The following is an 18,358-nucleotide window of genomic DNA, read 5'->3' as shown; positions in this document are numbered from 1 at the left end:
CTTTTAAAAGCGCGTCTCATTCTGCTGCTGCCACTGACTGGGAGAAACAAACGCAGTCCTGTGTGTATTTGAATATATTCAGATGAAATGTGTTGGATGTGAGTTATATGTTGATCCTGAAATTTAGTTTTATTAATGTTGTGGTCTTGTGGAGTTTATTCATTTTCTTCGGATAGCGTTTCAAATATGGCTTTGTTGAAAGGCATTGATGTCTTAAAGGGTCTTAAAACCGAGCGTTTCAGACATAGGGCCAAAGACGGGGTGGAACCTTTAATAGTTTCATTAAATTTAAACTTGGTTTTAATTACAGTAGAGATTCTGTTGTATGTTTTAATGGTGGAGTTTCATTTTCAAATAACATATCAAAATCAAATGTATCATTTATAATTCGCAATTTATAGGCTGAATTCAGGTAAAGTGGGCCACCGTTTGACATTGGCTGTATACAGTGTTTATATGTCATCACACTATACTGTACATACATCACACATACATTAAACCTCATACTGTATATAATCACTCTGCAAATCATGCAAAAACAGACAAAAGGAATAATTTAACTGGAACAATATGAAACAGAACTGAAGTGTTCTCTAGAACCCATGATGTCTAAAAACCTAGTGACTTGCCTACATAGACAGCATTTTTGGGCATCATACTAATAATTTTTTTCCAGAACAGACTGGTTGTGGCTTAAACCTATTGGTTGCAGAACATGTCTAAAATGCCCAAAATGCAGTCTAAGTAGGGAGCTCACTAGATTTTGGACACTGCCAATGCTTTCTGAGAGAAAATACAAATTATACTGAATTACATAGAAAAATGCAGTCTAGGTAGGGAGCTCGCTAGATTTTGAGACACCATCAGTGTGTTCTGAGAGAAAAATAAATTATATAGAAAAATGCAGTCTAGGTAGGGAGCTCACTAGATTTTGACACACCATCAGTGTGTTCTGAGAGAAAAATAAATTATATAGAAAAATGCAGTCTAGGTAGGGAGCTCACTAGATTTTGACACACCATCAGTGTGTTCTGAGAGAAAGAAACAAATTATATAGAAAAATGCAGTCTAGGTAGGGAGCTCACTAGATTATGACACACCATCAGTGTGTTCTGAGAGAAAAATAAATTATATAGAAAAATGCAGTCTAGGTAGGGAGCTCGCTAGATTTTGACACACCATCAGTGTGTTCTGAGAGAAAAATAAATTATATAGAAAAATGCAGTCTAGGTAGGGAGCTCACTAGATTTTGACACACCATCAGTGTGTTCTGAGAGAAAAATAAATTATATAGAAAAATGCAGTCTTGGTAGGGAGCTCACTAGATTTTGACACACCATCAGTGTGTTCTGAGAGAAAGAAACAAATTATATAGAAAAATGCAGTCTAGGTAGGGAGCTCACTAGATTTTGAGACACCATCAGTGTGTTCTGAGAGAAAAATAAATTATATAGAAAAATGCAGTCTAGGTAGGGAGCTCACTAGATTTTGAGACACCATCAGTGTGTTCTGAGAGAAGGTTTTGTAATAACAGGGATCTAATAGGGATCTCGCTGTATTTTGTGTCAGTCAGTGTTTCGTGTGTCTTTGCGCTGAGTGGGAGGGGTTTCTCTGTAAGTCCCGCCTCATATTCAGCTGAACACAAACTTCTTTCACACATTAAAAGGAAATCCCAAGAATTCTGTCACACAGTGTCAATACGCAAGAGCCGCACTGACGCGCAGCAAGTGCACGCTCGCGGAGTGTATCAGTGGCGTTACTGGAGAGTGTTCTCTTGTGTGTGTGAGTCTCTCTCTCTCTCTCTCTCTCTCTCTCTCTCTCTCTCTCTCTCTCTCTCTCTCTCTCTCTCTCTCTCTCTCTCTCTCTCTCTCTCTCTGTGTGTGTGTGTGTGAGCTGCAGTCATGGCCGTGGACGGAACAGACCAGCGCGCGCTCCAGTATGAGCAAACTTTGGTGAGTGTTTATTCTATTTATCTGCGCTATTTTTTTTTTCCCAGAAAGTCACGCAGCTCGTGATAGTGTGTCTGTCCCGTGTCATACTGTCACCACATACACAAACAGTTGTTGTGTGTCTGTAAATATCATTCAATCTTTCTGTCTCTTTCTCTATATATTTATATGTCTCTGCATCTGTCTCTCTCTCTCTCTCTCTATATATATATATATCTATGCATCTCTCTCTCTCTCTCTCTCTCTCTCTCTCTCTCTATATATATATATATCTGTGCATCTGTCTGTCTCTTTCTCTCTCTCTCTCTCTCATATATATATATATATCTGTGCATCTGTCTGTCTCTTTCTCGATATATTTATATATCTATGCATCTGTCTCTCTCTCTCTCTCTCTCTCTATATATATATATATATATATCTGCGCACCTGTCTGTCTCTCTCTCTATATATATATCTATGCATCTGTCTATCTCTCTCTCTCTCTCTCTCTCTATATATATATATATATATATCTGTGCATCTGTCTGTCTCTCGCTCTCTCTCTCTCTCTCTCTCTCTCTCTCTCTCTATATATATATATCTATGCATCTGTCTATCTCTCTCTCTCTCTCTCTCTCTGTCTCTCTCTCTCTCTCTCTCTCTCTCTCTATATATATATATATCTGTGCATCTGTCTGTCTCTCTCTCTCTCTCTCTCTCTCTATATATATCTGTGCATCTGTCTGTCTCTCGCTCTCTCTATATATATCTGTGCATCTTTCTGTCTCTTTCTCTCTCTCTCTCTATATATATATATCTATGTATCTCTCTCTCTCTCTCTCTCTCTCTCTATATATATATATCTATGTATCTCTCTCTCTCTCTCTCTCTCTCTATATATATATATATCTATGCATCTCTGTCTCTCTCTCTCTCTCTCTCTCTCTATATATATATATATATCTGTGCATCTGTCTGTCTCTTTCTCTATATATTTATATATCTATGCATCTGTCTGTCTCTATATATATATATCTATGCATCTGTCTATCTCTCTCTCTCTCTCTCTCTCTCTCTCTATATATATATATCTATGCATCTGTCTCTCTCTCTCTCTCTCTCTCTCTCTCTATATATATATATATATAGTGCATCTGTCTGTCTCTCTCTCTCTCTCTCTCTCTCTCTATATATATATATCTGTGCATCTGTCTGTCTCTATATATATATCTATGCATCTGTCTATCTCTCTCTCTCTCTCTCTCTCTATATATATATATATAGTGCATCTGTCTGTCTCTCTCTCTCTCTCTCTCTCTCTGTCTCTCTCTCTCTCTCTCTCTCTGTCTCTCTCTCTCTCTCTCTCTGTCTCTCTCTCTCTCTCTCTCTCTGTCTCTCTCTCTCTCTCTCTCTCTCTCTATATATATATCTGTGCATCTGTCTGTCTCTATATATATATCTATGCATCTGTCTATCTCTCTCTCTCTCTCTCTCTCTATATATATATAGTGCATCTGTCTGTCTCTCTCTCTCTCTCTCTCTCTCTATATATATATATATCTGTGCATCTGTCTGTCTCTCTCACTGTCTTGTTTCATCAGAGTGTATGATGGTTTTCTGTATTGTGATGGTTGAAGGTTATCTTAGTTGTCTCATCATGAGCCGAGAGTGAGACAGCGGTCACCTGTATGGTTCGTTTGATCTCAGTGACCCTCATGACAACAATCAGACGTGTTTATACTGTACATGATGTCACTGGACATCTGGCTCGACTGTCGCACAACTCTCATTTAATTTTATTGCTGTTTATCTGTAATAATATTCACTAAGTAAAGTCTGTTTGGCATGCAAATATTTAAAAAATAAAATAGATTTTAGATGGATATATTATCAAGAGGAAATATTTCAACATCCAAAAACACCCAGAACTCTGTAGTCATGTGAAGTTTGTCTCGATGGAAGTGTCTGTGGCTTCGCAGGAATTCATTTGTCATTCATTAGCAGAATAGCTCCATGTGTTTGTTAAAGTGTTCCAATGGACATTAATGTATTGTTGTTATCAACATTTAAAAAGGAAGATAAAGATTCATATCAGTCATTATGCAACCAGCAGCGCTGCTGAATCAACACAATCTATCACTCAAATACACACACAGGCCTTTGTTGTGCAGCTGGTGTGAAAGAGTTTCTGAGCGAGAGAGACCGTTAATCGCTGGACTGAAAGACTCTGAAGTTCACAAATATCACAAATATTAATTATTTATCAAATTAAATTAGATTAAAAATACAATACGATCTGGGATCAGTAAACGTTAAGCTCAGTCATCTGGGTTACAGTGAGATACTTACAATGGAAGTCAATGGGGGCCAATCTGTAAACATTAAAGATATGAAACACTCACCATTTCAAAAGTATAGACACAAGACGTAAACAGTATGAGTGTTAACATGACTGAAGTATGATCAAATCACTTACAGCATTTAGTTGTGTTTCACATATAACTTTACACAGAAAAGGTTTTAACACACGTAGTTTACATCTTGTGGCTGTTCTTTTGAAACAGTGAGTATTGTAACATTTTTGGACAGGCCCCATTTACTTCTGTGTAAGTAACCGTGATTATTACCTTCAAATCTTTTTTATACTGTTACACATGTTACACATGTTTAATCTGTAACATTCCTTTAAATAGACATTTCTATATTTATTAGGGCTGATTGACTAATCTTTGATAGTCATTTTTATTTGTATAGCGCTTTTCACAACACACATCATTTCAAAGCAGCTTTACAGAAAATGATGCTTTAACAGAAAAATAAGTTGTAATATCTGTAATAATTGTGTGGTACAAGTATATGTATACACGCCATAAAATGAGTGGACATGCTGAAATTATAAGTTGGGAAGAATCCTCTGGTGTTTTACAGTGGACTTTTTTTTTTATAATAGGATCATATGAGCAGATTCAATTAATATCAAGCTTTATTGGCAAGAGAACTTAAGTGTACATTGCCAATGCATTTTTAGACACTATACATACAGATACAAAACAAATTGAATATTGAAGTTTAATTTGCTGAAGTTTAAAATCTTAAAACGTATATTTTCTCTGGCAGCTTTTGCAGTTTTGCCCGTATCTCTCCCACACTTGTCTCGCCACTTGCGGGTGATTTCTCTCTTCTCCGTACTGTAAATCCACTCCCGTATTTATTATGCACGGGACATGCGTTGCGTGTAATGAATTAGATTCTGTGCTAGGATGTGCGGTCTAGTCGAGCATGTACCTCCTGAAAATGTATATATGCCAATTTTAGCCACAGGAAGTGAGGAAAAACATTAGTAAAATTTCAGGAAGTGAAGAAAAATGGACGCTGCATTTATTGCATTATCACCTACGAACGGCTTACTTATAGTTGACTCCGACAAGAAAGTTCACTTGTTTTGTTGTATTCATGAGGCACACAACATTGTCCAGACAGAAATGACCTCCTGTCGTAAAGCAAACTGTGAGCCAGACATCAGTATTTCGAAGTTTATAAATGTGTCACATCATGTTTGTTTGAGGGTTTGAAACCCATTGTGTCTATGAGATATCTTCACTAATTCACTATTAAGAATGTTTTCTTGATCTGATGTTTAGCTGTAAACTACAATCGTTGGATTGTGTGTTTGTGCGTTTCCATTGTTCAGTGGAACAGATAAGAGCTATCCTCAGATAACTGTTAGACGTGTCATTATGGAGTTATTGATCAATTTTGTTCTTGATCTGAAGTGTGTGGTGGTTTAGAGAGGTAATGAATAACTGTGTGTGTGATCTCAGCATCTGTTTGATCTTGTAGGAATGTTCTTTATGTCTCTATCAAGGAGATCTATAATCCCTGCGTTCTGTATCTGTTAGATAGAAGTCTTTATGAGCGCTCTATTAAAACATCTAGTACAGTGGCAAGAAAAAGTATGTGAACCTTTGGAATTACCTGCATTTATGTATACATTTGTTTAAAATCTGGTTTGACATTCATCTAGGTTACAATAATGAACAAACACAATCTGTTTTAACTAATAACACGCAAATTATTGTATTGTACTTGTACATATTGAATACATCATTCAAACATTCACAGTGTATGTTGGAAAAAGTATGTGAATCCCTAGGCTAATGATGTCAATAAAAGCTAATTAGAGTCAAGAGTTGGCAAACCTGGCATCTAATTAATTAAACGAGATTGGAGGTGTGTGTTAGAGCTACTATGACTTATAAAAAGCACTCAAACATTTTGAGTTTGCTATTCACAAGAAGCATCTGCTGACATGGACCATGCCTCACAAAAAACAGATCTCAGAAGACCTACGATCAAGAATTGTTGCTTTGCATAAAGCTGGAAAGGGTTACAAAGTTATCTCGAAGAGTTTAGATATTCATCTGCCCACAGTTAGACAAATTGTCTATAAATGGAGATGATTTAGTACTATAGGTACTCTCACTAGAAGTGGCCGTCTAGCCAAGATGACTCAAAGGGAACACCGCAGAATGCTCAATGAGGTAAAAAAGAACCCTAGAGTGACAGATAAAGACTTGAAGGAGTCATTGGAACTGGTTAACATCTCTGTTCATGAGTCTACTATACGGAAAACATTAAACAGGTATGGTGTCCATGGCAGGACACCACGAAGGAAGCCACTGCTTTCCAACAAAAACATTGCAGCACACCTGAAGTTTGTCAAAGACCACCTTGACACTCCACAACACTACTGGGAAAATATTTTGTGGTCTGATGAAACTAAGGTTGAATTGTTTGGGAAGAACATGCAGCACTACGAACATCATTCCAACGGTAAAGTACGGTGGAGGGAGCATCATGATTTGGGGCTGCTTTGCTGCTTCGGGGCCTGGACCGGTTGCCAGCAACTAGGAGAAAATGATTTCCCAAGTTTATCAAGACATCCTACAGGATAATGACAGGGTGGCTGTGCACCAGCTGAAGCTCAGTAGAAGTTGAGTGATGCAGCAGGACAATGACCCTAAACATTGAAGTAAATCCACTACAGAATGACTTCAAAAAAAGAAAACCCACTTTTTGGAGTGTCCCAGTCAGAGTCCAGACCTTAACCCAATAGTTTGTGTGTTTTTAGCTGAAGCACATTGTGTTTGTCTATACCTGTGACTTTGATGAAAACTAAATCACATTTTATGACCAATTAATGCAGAAAACCAGATAATTCCAAAGGGTTCAAATACTTTTTCTTGCCATTGTTTAATATCATGAAATATTTGCAATTAATATGTTGCTTGCAAATCAAGAAAGAAGCTTTTCGCCCCCATAATGGTGTAGTTATGACACCTTCCAGCAGGGGTTAGCTGGCGAGTTCGAGAACCTCGAACAATACTTTGTAAATCACCCAGTGATTTTGCTTTAAACACAAAGATAGATTCAAAGAGAGGCTTTTGGGAGTGGAAACTCAAAGGTCACAAGTTTAGTCTCGTGTATGTTGAAGAGTTACAGAGATGCCTGGTCATTTACCCTCCGATTACCCTAGTTAAACTGCAGTGTTCTGTGTGTTGCTCTGGTTATAAATGGTGTCCTGTACGGCTGCTGACCCAGTGAACTGGTCTGTCCCTTAACTGTGTGAAAAAGGTGCATGCGTTTATTGCTAGTTGACACATAATGTGTCCACAACCTTAAGATTTTAGGTTAAAAATATATCCTCCTGAGACCTGAGTGTGACTGCTGTGTGTATTTTCCATTTCTTTTTTTGATTGGTAACTAATACGTTAACTAATACCAGACGTAGTTTTGTTGGTGTTTCTCCCAAAGACAAACTCCGCTGTGGTCAGCGCCATGTTGTTTGGTCACATGACACTGTACATGGAAAGTTTAACCCTTTACTGACAGCACAGTCCTCTGAATTTTGAGCAGTTGGTTTTATTTAATTTAAATATTATACTTTGATATTTATACTTTGCATATAGTGAAGCCCATATACAACGTCCATGCATGTGTATGCGGGGTCGCACGAAGATATATGAATGCATAAAGGAGAGTGCTATAACTGATCACCATTTCATTTGAAGTTTTCCACCATTTGTAATCACATTTTAGCTTTTTTAGATCACTGATGGCATGTGATGTGACAAGTTCATTTAAAAAAGTGCAAAAATGGGGTCTGGGTAGCTCAGCGAGTACTGACGCTGACTATCACCCCTGGAGTCAAGAGTTCGAATCCAGGGCGTGCTGAGTGACTCCAGCCAGGTCTCCTAAGCAACCAATTGGCCCGGTTGCTAGGGAGGGTAGAGTCACATGGGGTAACCTCCTCGTTGTCGCGATTAGTGGTTCTCGCTCTCAGTGGGGCGCGGTGAGTTGTGCGTGGATGCCGCGGAGAATAGCGTGAAGCCTCCACATGTGCTATGTCTCCGCGGTAATGTGCTCAACAAGACACGTGATAAGACGCGCGGATTGATGGTCTCAAACGCAGAGGCAACTGAGATTCATCCTCCACCACCCGGATTGAGGAGAGTCACTACGTCACCATGAGGACTTAGAACTCATTGGGAATTGGGCATTCCAGATTGGGGAGAAACACTGTTTGTTTTCCATGGAGGACGGAAAGTCATATGTGCTGGAACAACATGAGGGTGAGTAAATGGCAGAATTATCATTTTTGGGTGAATTATTCTTTTAACACATTTATCACAAAAAAAGCATCCTATAACAAAAGAGGACAAACAAAGACACACGCTTCAGAAAATGATGGATGTCCCATCAGTAATGTGTGTTCATCTGCTAAAGGAATTAAATGAAAAGTCTTGAAAAGAGAGAAGAAAGAAATGAAAACAAACCACACTGAATGAAAGAGTACGACTCGACACCACAGCAAACATGTCTCGTATGTTTGTGTGTTTGTGTCACAAAGATCAAAATAATTACATAACAGACATTTTCCAACAACAAATAAAACCAACTCATTATGAACATATTTAACTATAAACTGTCTCTCTGACTTTGGTTGTATGCAACATGGTCTCAGAATCATGTTACAGTACCGACAAATGATTTTGACATGTTTCATGTACGTATGGCGTCAGTTTCCTGGTGAAATGAACACTAGAGGCGCTTCAACAACAACGACTTTTATTCACTTCCACTCAAATCAGGAGTAAAACAGCAGATTATCAGTTCATAAACACTTACATTCACTCTGTTCCTCACACAATGTTATCTTATAACATCTAAACACTTTTACTATAGCGCAGGACTCATTTGAAGCTTGTTCATGTGTGATTAAATTGTGCCGTATCTCAACTGATAGAGTGTTGCACTTGTGATGTAAAGGAGCGGGGTACGAGTCCTGAAGAGCACACGAGTCCACACATGAAAAGTGTCATAGAAACACCATAAAATGATGTTAATTGTGTTTTTCATCTCACATTTGTTTTTTCTAACACTATCGGTTAGGTTTAGGTTTAAGGTTTAGGGTAGAGAGGTCGGTTTTGTTGATTTGAAACTTGATAGAGCATTAACCATAAACACCTCATCTGTCTGGGAGAACATTTAACTCGCTTTTAGCGCCACACAGTGGACATTTCACCTCAGAACTGCCGCAACAAGTGTGATAATCCATGTTATATCATTTATCAAAAATGTTGTCACAGTCATGTAATTTTCATGAGATCAGGCTGGTTGTAGGTGGTTTACAGGCAGGTAAATCTGTAGAGCACACTGGAATTTACAGTATTGCTCGTGAAAATCATATTTACTTGTGTCTCAAAGCAAAATTCTTAAATACGATAAAAATGTGCTCTATTATCAGGTTTAGATTAGACTCGAGGTGTTTCTTGTTATTTTGTATAGTAGTTGACCATCGGTGTTTGCAGAATCAGATAATACTTCATATTCACTGTGTGTCTGTGTGTGTGTGTGTCTGTGTGTGTGTGTGTGTCTGTGTATGTGTGTGTGTGTGTGTGTGTGTGTGTGTTTGTGTGTGTGTGTGTGTGTGTGTGTCTGTGTGTGTGTGTCTGTGTGTGTGTCTGTGTGTTTGTGTGTCTGTGTATGTGTGTATGTGTGTGTGTGTGTGTGTGTGTGTGTGTCTGTGTATATGTGTGTGTTTGTCTATGTGTGTGTGTGTGTGTGTGTGTCTGTGTGTCTGTGTGTCTGTGTGTGTGTCTGTGTGTGTGTGTGTATGTGTGTGTGTGTGTGTGTGTGTCTGTGTCACACACACACACATATACACACACACACACATATATACACACACACACAGGTGTTTGTGTCTTGTTTGTGTGTGTGTGTGTGTGTATATGTGTGTGTGTGTGTTTATCTGTGTGTTTGTCTGTGTGTGTGTGTGTGTGTATGTGTGTGTGTGTTTGTCTGTGTGTGTGTTTGTCTGTGTCTCTGTGTGTGTGTGTGTGTGTGTGTATGTGTGTGTGTGTCTGCATGTCTGTGTATGTGTGTGTGTGTTTGTCTGTGTGTGTGTGTGTGTGTGTGTGTGTGTGTGTCTGTGTATATGTGTGTGTTTGTCTATGTGTGTGTGTGTGTGTGTGTGTCTGTGTGTCTGTGTGTGTGTGTGTGTGTGTCTGTGTGTGTGTGTGTATGTGTGTGTGTGTGTGTCTGTGTCACACACACACGCATACACACACACACACACACACACACACACATGTATACACACACACACACACACACACACACAGGTGTTTGTGTCTCTTTAACATGAGCTTTGATGATGGTGTCGTTCCCAGTAAACGATTGAAGGTTGTGTGTCAGTTTGATTGTGTTGCGTTCTTACCACTGGAGTTTTGCCAATAATTGTGTAGCACCGGCACAGTAAAAGGTTGTGTGTGTGTGTGCGTGTGTGTGTCCGTTAATGTCTAAGATAAAACCACGTTTAGGTGAAAAAGGTAAAATACAACATGTAAACTTTGTTCTTAGACATTCTCACCTGTTTGTACACACTGCGAATGTTTACATGTTGATTATACGTGACATCATGGTTTTCGTCAGACTGAAATTGGACTTTTAAAGTGCTTGTAATCTAGCCACTGATTTAGTTTCAAGGTCATTCCATCATAAGCAGGGATGTACCAATGTCACTTTTTAGAGATTGAATGTGATTACCTCTTTTCAGTTCTTGCTGTAACCAGTACCGTGCGTGCCATGCCTAACAGCGGCCTTTAGCTGTGAATATATATTTACAATACAGCGCAACATTGCCCACCCACTTTTACAGCCGTCTTTGTTCCGGAAGTATTTTTTCCATTCATTTTCTCAATAGGGATTTTATAAAATCCTCCGTAAAAGAGTTATAAGCCATGAACCAAAACAACCAGCTCCAAGGTGAATCACAACATTACAAACTTTGATTTGATTCAGACAAAAAGACAAAGATACAAGACTGTGTACTTAATGTCTTTAATGAGGGAATGAACTACAATCCCATGAAGCATTATGAATTATGTTATTGAATAAAAAAACGATGGAATGATATATTTTACGTTTATTTGCTAAATATTCATATGCTGTATATTCACTCAAAATAAGTATTTTGGACCCACTTTATATTAGGTGTGTTTAACTACTTTGTACTTAAGCATTTGCTACAATGTACTTATTTACATACATTTAAAGTACCTGCATTTAATTACATCTGTAGTTACACTATTAACCTTACCCCTAACCCTGACCCTAAAGGCATTCGCACTCCGGACAGAAGCGCCACACAGAGCATGTCAGTGCGGTTCAGGCATCAGACAGTACACACAGAAATTACCAAGGTTTTTGCTTTCCTCAAGAATGAACAAATGAGGCAACTGAGACTTGTCCTCCGCCACCCGGATTGAGGCCGCGCCACCACGAGGACCTGCTATAGTGGGAACTGGGCATACCAAAAATAGGGGAGAAAAGGGGATAAAAATAAATATATAAAAGAATGCGCTATATCCTCCGCTAGACGTGTCTTGTGTGTAAGGCTGCAACTAACGATTATTTCTATCGATTAATCTATTGATTATTTTTCCGATTAGTCGGTTAATCTAACGATTATTTATTTTTTTATAAATCTTACCGTGAATAGTGTTGAGTATGATTTACTTCAATGGCTAGTGCCAATTGTAATCGGAAATGCACTTGTATTATTTATTTGTTACACTTAAAGTGTAACGTTAATATAAATCTACATCATATAGTTTCATAGGTCTATATGTGCATAAACAAACAGCTTACAACTTGCAAATGCGCTAGAAAGCGGCATTGCCATACTAGCCATTAGCATCTGCTCTTGGAGTCTTTGTTGAGTTTTTGTGTGAAACATGACAGATAAGGACTCCCAGGCACTGCTAGCAACCAACAATCCGACAAAACTCACTGTAATAGTCCAAATACTTGCGCTGCTGTCTCGTCATTTTGAGGTCGGAGAGCCCCAGGATGTTTTCTTTTGAGATGCTCGTGCATAGCACTTATGCTGCTATGGTATTTTACAAAGCATGCAGAGCACCATTTTATTAGGTCTCTGTTTAAAGAATTCCCACATTTTTGACGATCAGGTTTGAGCTTTTTGGGATAGTCTCATTTCAGCATGCCCAGGAGCCATAGCCACCATCATTGGGGATGAACGTAAACAGTGCGACGCATTGACGCATTCAACGCAAATCAACGTATTTATGTAATCGACATCATCGATTATGTCGATGCGTCATTCCAGGCCTACTTGTGTGCGACCCCCCCCCCCACCGCCCTTAAGCCTAACCCTAACCCTACCCCAACCCGTATCCTAAACCCCTAACCCCTACTCCTAAACCTTCCCGTACCTCAACCTCAGTAGCAGCAAATATGAATGTTGTGAGAATTTTGCAGAACATCTAGTTACACAATAAATCCACTGTATTGTATGTATTTTAATGTTAGTACATAGTAGTTAAAGACACCTAATGTAAAGTAGGACAAGTATTGTTCAATGTACAGCACTTAATTAAAACAATCTAAAGCAACACAATTCTAGAACATTTTGTCTCATCTTGATTTCGTTGCGTTCTATCCATTTAAATGTGTAAAATGGAAGTTTACTTAATCCATTTGAGTTGGGACTACATGAATACTTTTTCTGGTGTTAATGTAGCATTAATGAAACTGGGCAGGGGATTTCCATTTCACAGCATGGGAACATTTTTTTAATTAAGTGTTATTTGATGTGTTTTTGTGCAAGATGAATATAAAGTGGGATACTAGTGTTTAATGTTTTGTTATGTTGAGATTTAGAAGAGTTTTTGTTGGAGTTTTAAGGTTTACCATTGTGGTAAAGAGTGGAGCTTGAGTTAACGGCGAGGACATGTAGATGTCACACAAAGTGTTTGTGTTGAGATTACAAAGTAATTTTAAGTAAAACTAATTCCATGATTGAATCAAGTTAAGGTTAGGTTAGGTTAAAGAGCTATTTTTGAGTGTAAATACGTAAGTATTTTGAAACTATTGCATCATGTGTAGTGAATCATGGGAGTGGGCGGTCGCTGCAGAGCTCTTTTGGCGCACTTCGTTTGCCGTTATTCTCTGATTGGTGAATCATTCTCTGCAGGATCATGGGAAGTGTAGTTCTTCAATTGGAATTCAGCTATTAAACACAGTTTTTTAAAATTAAGTTTAATAAATGGATTGATGATGTATACCATCGATTAACAACCTCGTTGCTCATGGTAGGTCTGTCTTTAAAGGTTTATAAGTTATCATAAATATCAATACCCCTATGGAATAAATTAATGGGATTTTTACTTCTGGAAGCAGACCGTTACGCTCTATATAGCTCTGCCTCTCATAGAGTATTGACTCGTGCTTTTAAAACTAGGGCTGCATGTAACTATTATTTTGATAATCGATTAATCAAACAATTATAAGAACGATTATTCGGCAATTATTGCAACGATTAATCATTAGCTCTTAACCGATTATTCGGCTTGTGCCCTGACTTAAAAGGTTGCATTAAACGTGCTTACTAACAAAAATCATCTTTTAAATATATCTCTAAATGACATTCACTGAATTAAAGGGGAAAAATAGTTTTTATTAAGTTTAATTCAGTAAAAAATTCACTGCACATAATCCTGTTGTTATCAAGAGTTTTTGTCTTGTTTTCCATTTAAAATGGTCTAAAAATCCTTAAAACAAGATACATTTACTTGAGAAGCAACATATACGATATTTAGACGTGCTTTAAGAGAATGTATCTTAAATACATTCAAGAGTATTTATTCACTTGATTATACTTCTGCGAGTGCAGTAAAGACAAAATATACTTCTGTTCAAGATCTATTCTCTAAAAGCAAGTCTAAATATCTCATATGCTGTTTCTGAGGTGAATGCATCTTTATTTAAAGGATTTTTAGATATTTTAATATACTTGTATTTTTAATATTATATTCAACATTCTCAGATCATTTTTCTTCTTCTGCAGTATAGCTGCTAAAGTAAATGTACGATGTTTTAAAGGAGTTTTAGATATTTATATTGGAAAACAAGACAAAACTAAAACAAAACAAAAATGTATTTTGTTGCGGTGTATAATGGGGCGAAGACTTACACTCATACCTTTCTGTTCACTTCAATCCATCTTTAACTCACAAAAAAACAAACTCTCTCTTATTAATAAAGCTGCGGATTGGCAGTTTTCATCACGATAAGAAATGCACAGTGACACATATATTATGATACAATAAGTCTCGAGTCATCACGTTATAATCCAGCTGCATTAAGCGTGTGCGCTCGAGGGATGAGCGTCCCATGACAGAGTGTGCATCAGCCGGTGCAGTTTCAATCTCTCCCCCTATAGATCGGGACATTACTCATAGAAGAGGTGCTGACCGCACAGAGAAATGACCGTTTCAGAGTTTGTAGTTATTTACATGCTTCTGTATTATTTGAACTTTAATAATAAAGCTATAACACATTAAATATAACTGCATTAAAGATGTAACGCCGGGCTGTTTCCTTTAAAGAGCTCCAGCTCCACTTATTCCACAACGAGAGTGCTTCTGTATTTACTTATTTAGTATTTTTGCGTTATAATTCCCTCACACTTTGTGATCTACATCAGCTGAAGCTGTTTGGAAAGTTTAGAGTGTATCTGTGATCTGCTCTCACGCGTCATCATTACAGTTTAATGTGATCTCATGTTATGTTAAATGACATCAAACGACTATTCGATAATGTCGACTAATCATTTCAGCCCTAACACACACACACACACACACACACACACACACAAAAATACTCATTGTATTTATAGTAACTGTGTCTATTGTTGCAGTTTGTCAAATGTATCCAGGGAACAATGTCCTGTGGACACGTGAGACAGAAGTTGAACTTTAGTGGCTAGTTTTTCACAGCGGTATGTTTGGAGAAAACAACAGCGTTCCCCATCACCAAACCCGGATCATCTCATCTGAACTGGAGGGAACTGAAAGTGTTCACGGACACTGACAGGACAGTGAAGTCAAATCAGGAAAACCAAACCCTAGTCCAGAACATCAAAACTTTTATAGGGTTTAGATTTGAAGACTTAATCTGATCAACTTTGGCTTTGAACTATTACTAATTTAATGTTTTATTAGCAGTCTTGGGGAAGCTACTTTGAAACTTACTACTTCCTGTACTTAAAGAAAGAATCTTACTCTTAAAGTAGTTAAACTTCAGTCAACCTGAAATGTAGGAGTGTAGTGCACCTATCACCAGTGACATACTAATATAGAACTATCAGATACAATTTTAATTAAATTAAATTTGTATTTTAATGTTTTTTATTTTAATTTAATTTCAATTTAATTTTTATTTATTTTTATTTTTATTTTTATTTTTATTTTTATTTTATATTATATATTATATTATATTATATTATATTTTTATTTTATTTTATTTTATTTTATTTTATTTTATTTTATTTTAATTTAATTTTTATTTTATATTATATATTATATTATGTTATATTATATTATATTTTTTTTATTTTCATTTTGATTTTATTTTCATTTTCATTTTATATTATATATTATATTATGTTATATTATATTATATTTTTATTTTATTTTATTTTTGATTTTATATTATATATTATGCTATGTTATATTATATTTTTATTTTATTTTATTTTCATTTTGATTTTATATTATATATTATATTATGTTATATTATATTATATTTTTATTTAATTTTTTATTATTTTATATTATTTTATTTTATTGTTATTTAATTTAATTTATTGCAATCAGAATCGTTTTTAGCTGACACTAATCCAAAGAGGATTTCAATTAGAGTGACTGCATTACACTTGTACAGACACATTTAGAATAACTTATTAAACAACAACAACAAAAATAATAATAAATAAAAAGTCGAAACAGCGATGAACAAAAGCATTGAAATTATTTTTTTTCCCACAAACAAAAAGACATTAAATGTCATATGTGGACTCAAACGAATCGATTAATCACATTTTGAACTTGTTCATGCAAATAAACCTTCCGAATGAAGCGATATGGTTCAAATTAATCAAACTTTCCAAAGCTAAGACATTAGATTATTGAAATCAATTGCTAGGGCTGCACAATTAATTGAAAAATCGTGTTTAGTACAAATTGAGTTAATTACAGGTAACTTATTGTACATTTTATTTAAATAAAATGCAAAGTGCATGAATGCAATGGCAAACTAGAGATGTTTCAGTTAGTCTAAAGGCATATAAGAAATGCTCGCTATCTGTGTATAATTTACAGTATTTTATATTTGCAATAAAAATTTGTAGCCTACATAAAGAATATAGCATGCAGTTGCTCCACACAAAATTATTGTAATGCAAATGTTATTATTAATCAAAATAATAACAATTACTCTTAGAGAAGTAATGGACAGTTGTGATCTTCATTATAATCACGCAGCCCTATTGTTTGTTCAGCTGTAAAGCTTGCTTATGCAATACAACGTGTCATAAAACGGTTTTGTTGGCTACTCTGACACGATTACAGCATACACAAATAACTGAACTATTATTGCTGTACTGAGAAATGTAGTTGAAGACTACTTTTTGTTAGTTACTCCCCACCACTGTTCATTAGCTGTTACAATTTCATTAGCACCTTTGTGGTTTTACACACCTTTGAATGTCTGTACAATCTGTCACCTGTGCACATGCAAACACACACATGCTGCGTCACTAAAGTACAGAGGTTCTCAGAAGTGGAGGAGTTGGTTCGGTGAAAGTGTGTTTGCACATTTCACAGGGATAAGAACGCAGCTCCACCGCCTGATAACCTCTGGAAAATTCTGCCTGCATTCCTCCAAAATCCATTCTGACTCACAGTTAATACTCGGACACAAAAGGACTTGGCAAACGTCCACTGTTGTTTCAGAAGATTTTTATCTGCGCGTTGGATCTGATGTTGGAGTTTAATGTGCAGTCGCTGTAATTAAAGCCTCATGAAATCAAACGTTTTGTGGCTTTGGACATGGAATAATAATGTCTGACCTTTAGCCCATATACGCATTTAAAATGTACAGTCTGTCTCTTCCGGGAGAATGGAACAAAAATACTGATGATGTCATCCTGCACTCAGGGGTGTGTACAAATGTTTGTCCAATAGCACGAGAATGTCCCTCCCTCAAATACCCGAACTGAATCACGTTATTTAACCTACATGTTTGCAAAATTATTTTTACATGTTGTATGCTTGTAAACTGTCAAGAATAATGCAGACTGATTATAACACTTTTATGGATACAACAGTTTCCTATCGTGTATGTAAGTGTGTGTTTGTAATGTTGAGTGGCGCTACAGATGTTGACTTTTGACATCTGTCTGTGTCTCCCGCTGATGGGATTGTTACAGTCTGTTCTAGCTAATGACTAATCACACGTGTCGTGTTTGTCTAATCAAGCTCCAGGCAGACGATTGGTCCTTTTCTTGTTACAGCTCCGCCCATTGTTATTGGTCTTGTTAGTGGTTTTAAAATAAATGTTGTAGCTTTAAAGGTGTACATTCATTTTATTTTCTTATTTAAATGAATATTGACATTATTATAATAGCTTTCTCAGACTCATGTCAGATTTTTTTTTTCTATATAGACAAAAGACAAATGACAAGAGCTTAATGGGACTGAGTTTTTGTCTTTTTCCCCAAAGAAATTCTCCAAAAAATAAGAAAATCTCTTTGTGCGATTTGTTTATTTATATTCATAGGTGTGAGTGTTTTCAAACATGTCATGGTGACCTGAAACCCAGAACGAATTGTACAGAGTGTGTACAAAGCAGGTTTGGAGTTGTTGTGTAATTGTGCTTTTGTGTTTGGACTGTTTCAGCTTGTTCCAGCGTATGTTTTTGTTCCTCAGATTTCATGTACACGGATTTAAGGCTCAAATATGAGACCAAAGCCCCAGATTTACACACACACACACACAGAC

The 18,358-nt window shown here is 36.7% G+C and overlaps 1 protein-coding gene across 1 annotated transcript in view; it reads left to right on the top strand.

The window, feature by feature from the left end:
- The first annotated feature begins 1,859 nt into the window (after window positions 1–1,859).
- Window positions 1,860–18,358, top strand: part of LOC127421849 (chloride channel protein 2-like) — a 68,230-nt gene continuing 51,731 nt past the window's right edge. Inside the window, exon 1 of the mRNA XM_051665024.1 lies at window positions 1,860–1,952. Within this exon, the coding sequence (XP_051520984.1) occupies window positions 1,902–1,952 (51 nt within the window). The 5' untranslated portion in view covers window positions 1,860–1,901. The remainder of the gene's footprint in view (window positions 1,953–18,358) is intronic.

The sequence above is a fragment of the Myxocyprinus asiaticus genome, chromosome 31, assembly GCF_019703515.2.
Source record: "Myxocyprinus asiaticus isolate MX2 ecotype Aquarium Trade chromosome 31, UBuf_Myxa_2, whole genome shotgun sequence".
Classification (NCBI taxonomy): domain Eukaryota; kingdom Metazoa; phylum Chordata; class Actinopteri; order Cypriniformes; family Catostomidae; genus Myxocyprinus; species Myxocyprinus asiaticus.
This window is presented reverse-complemented; position numbering and strand designations above follow the sequence as displayed.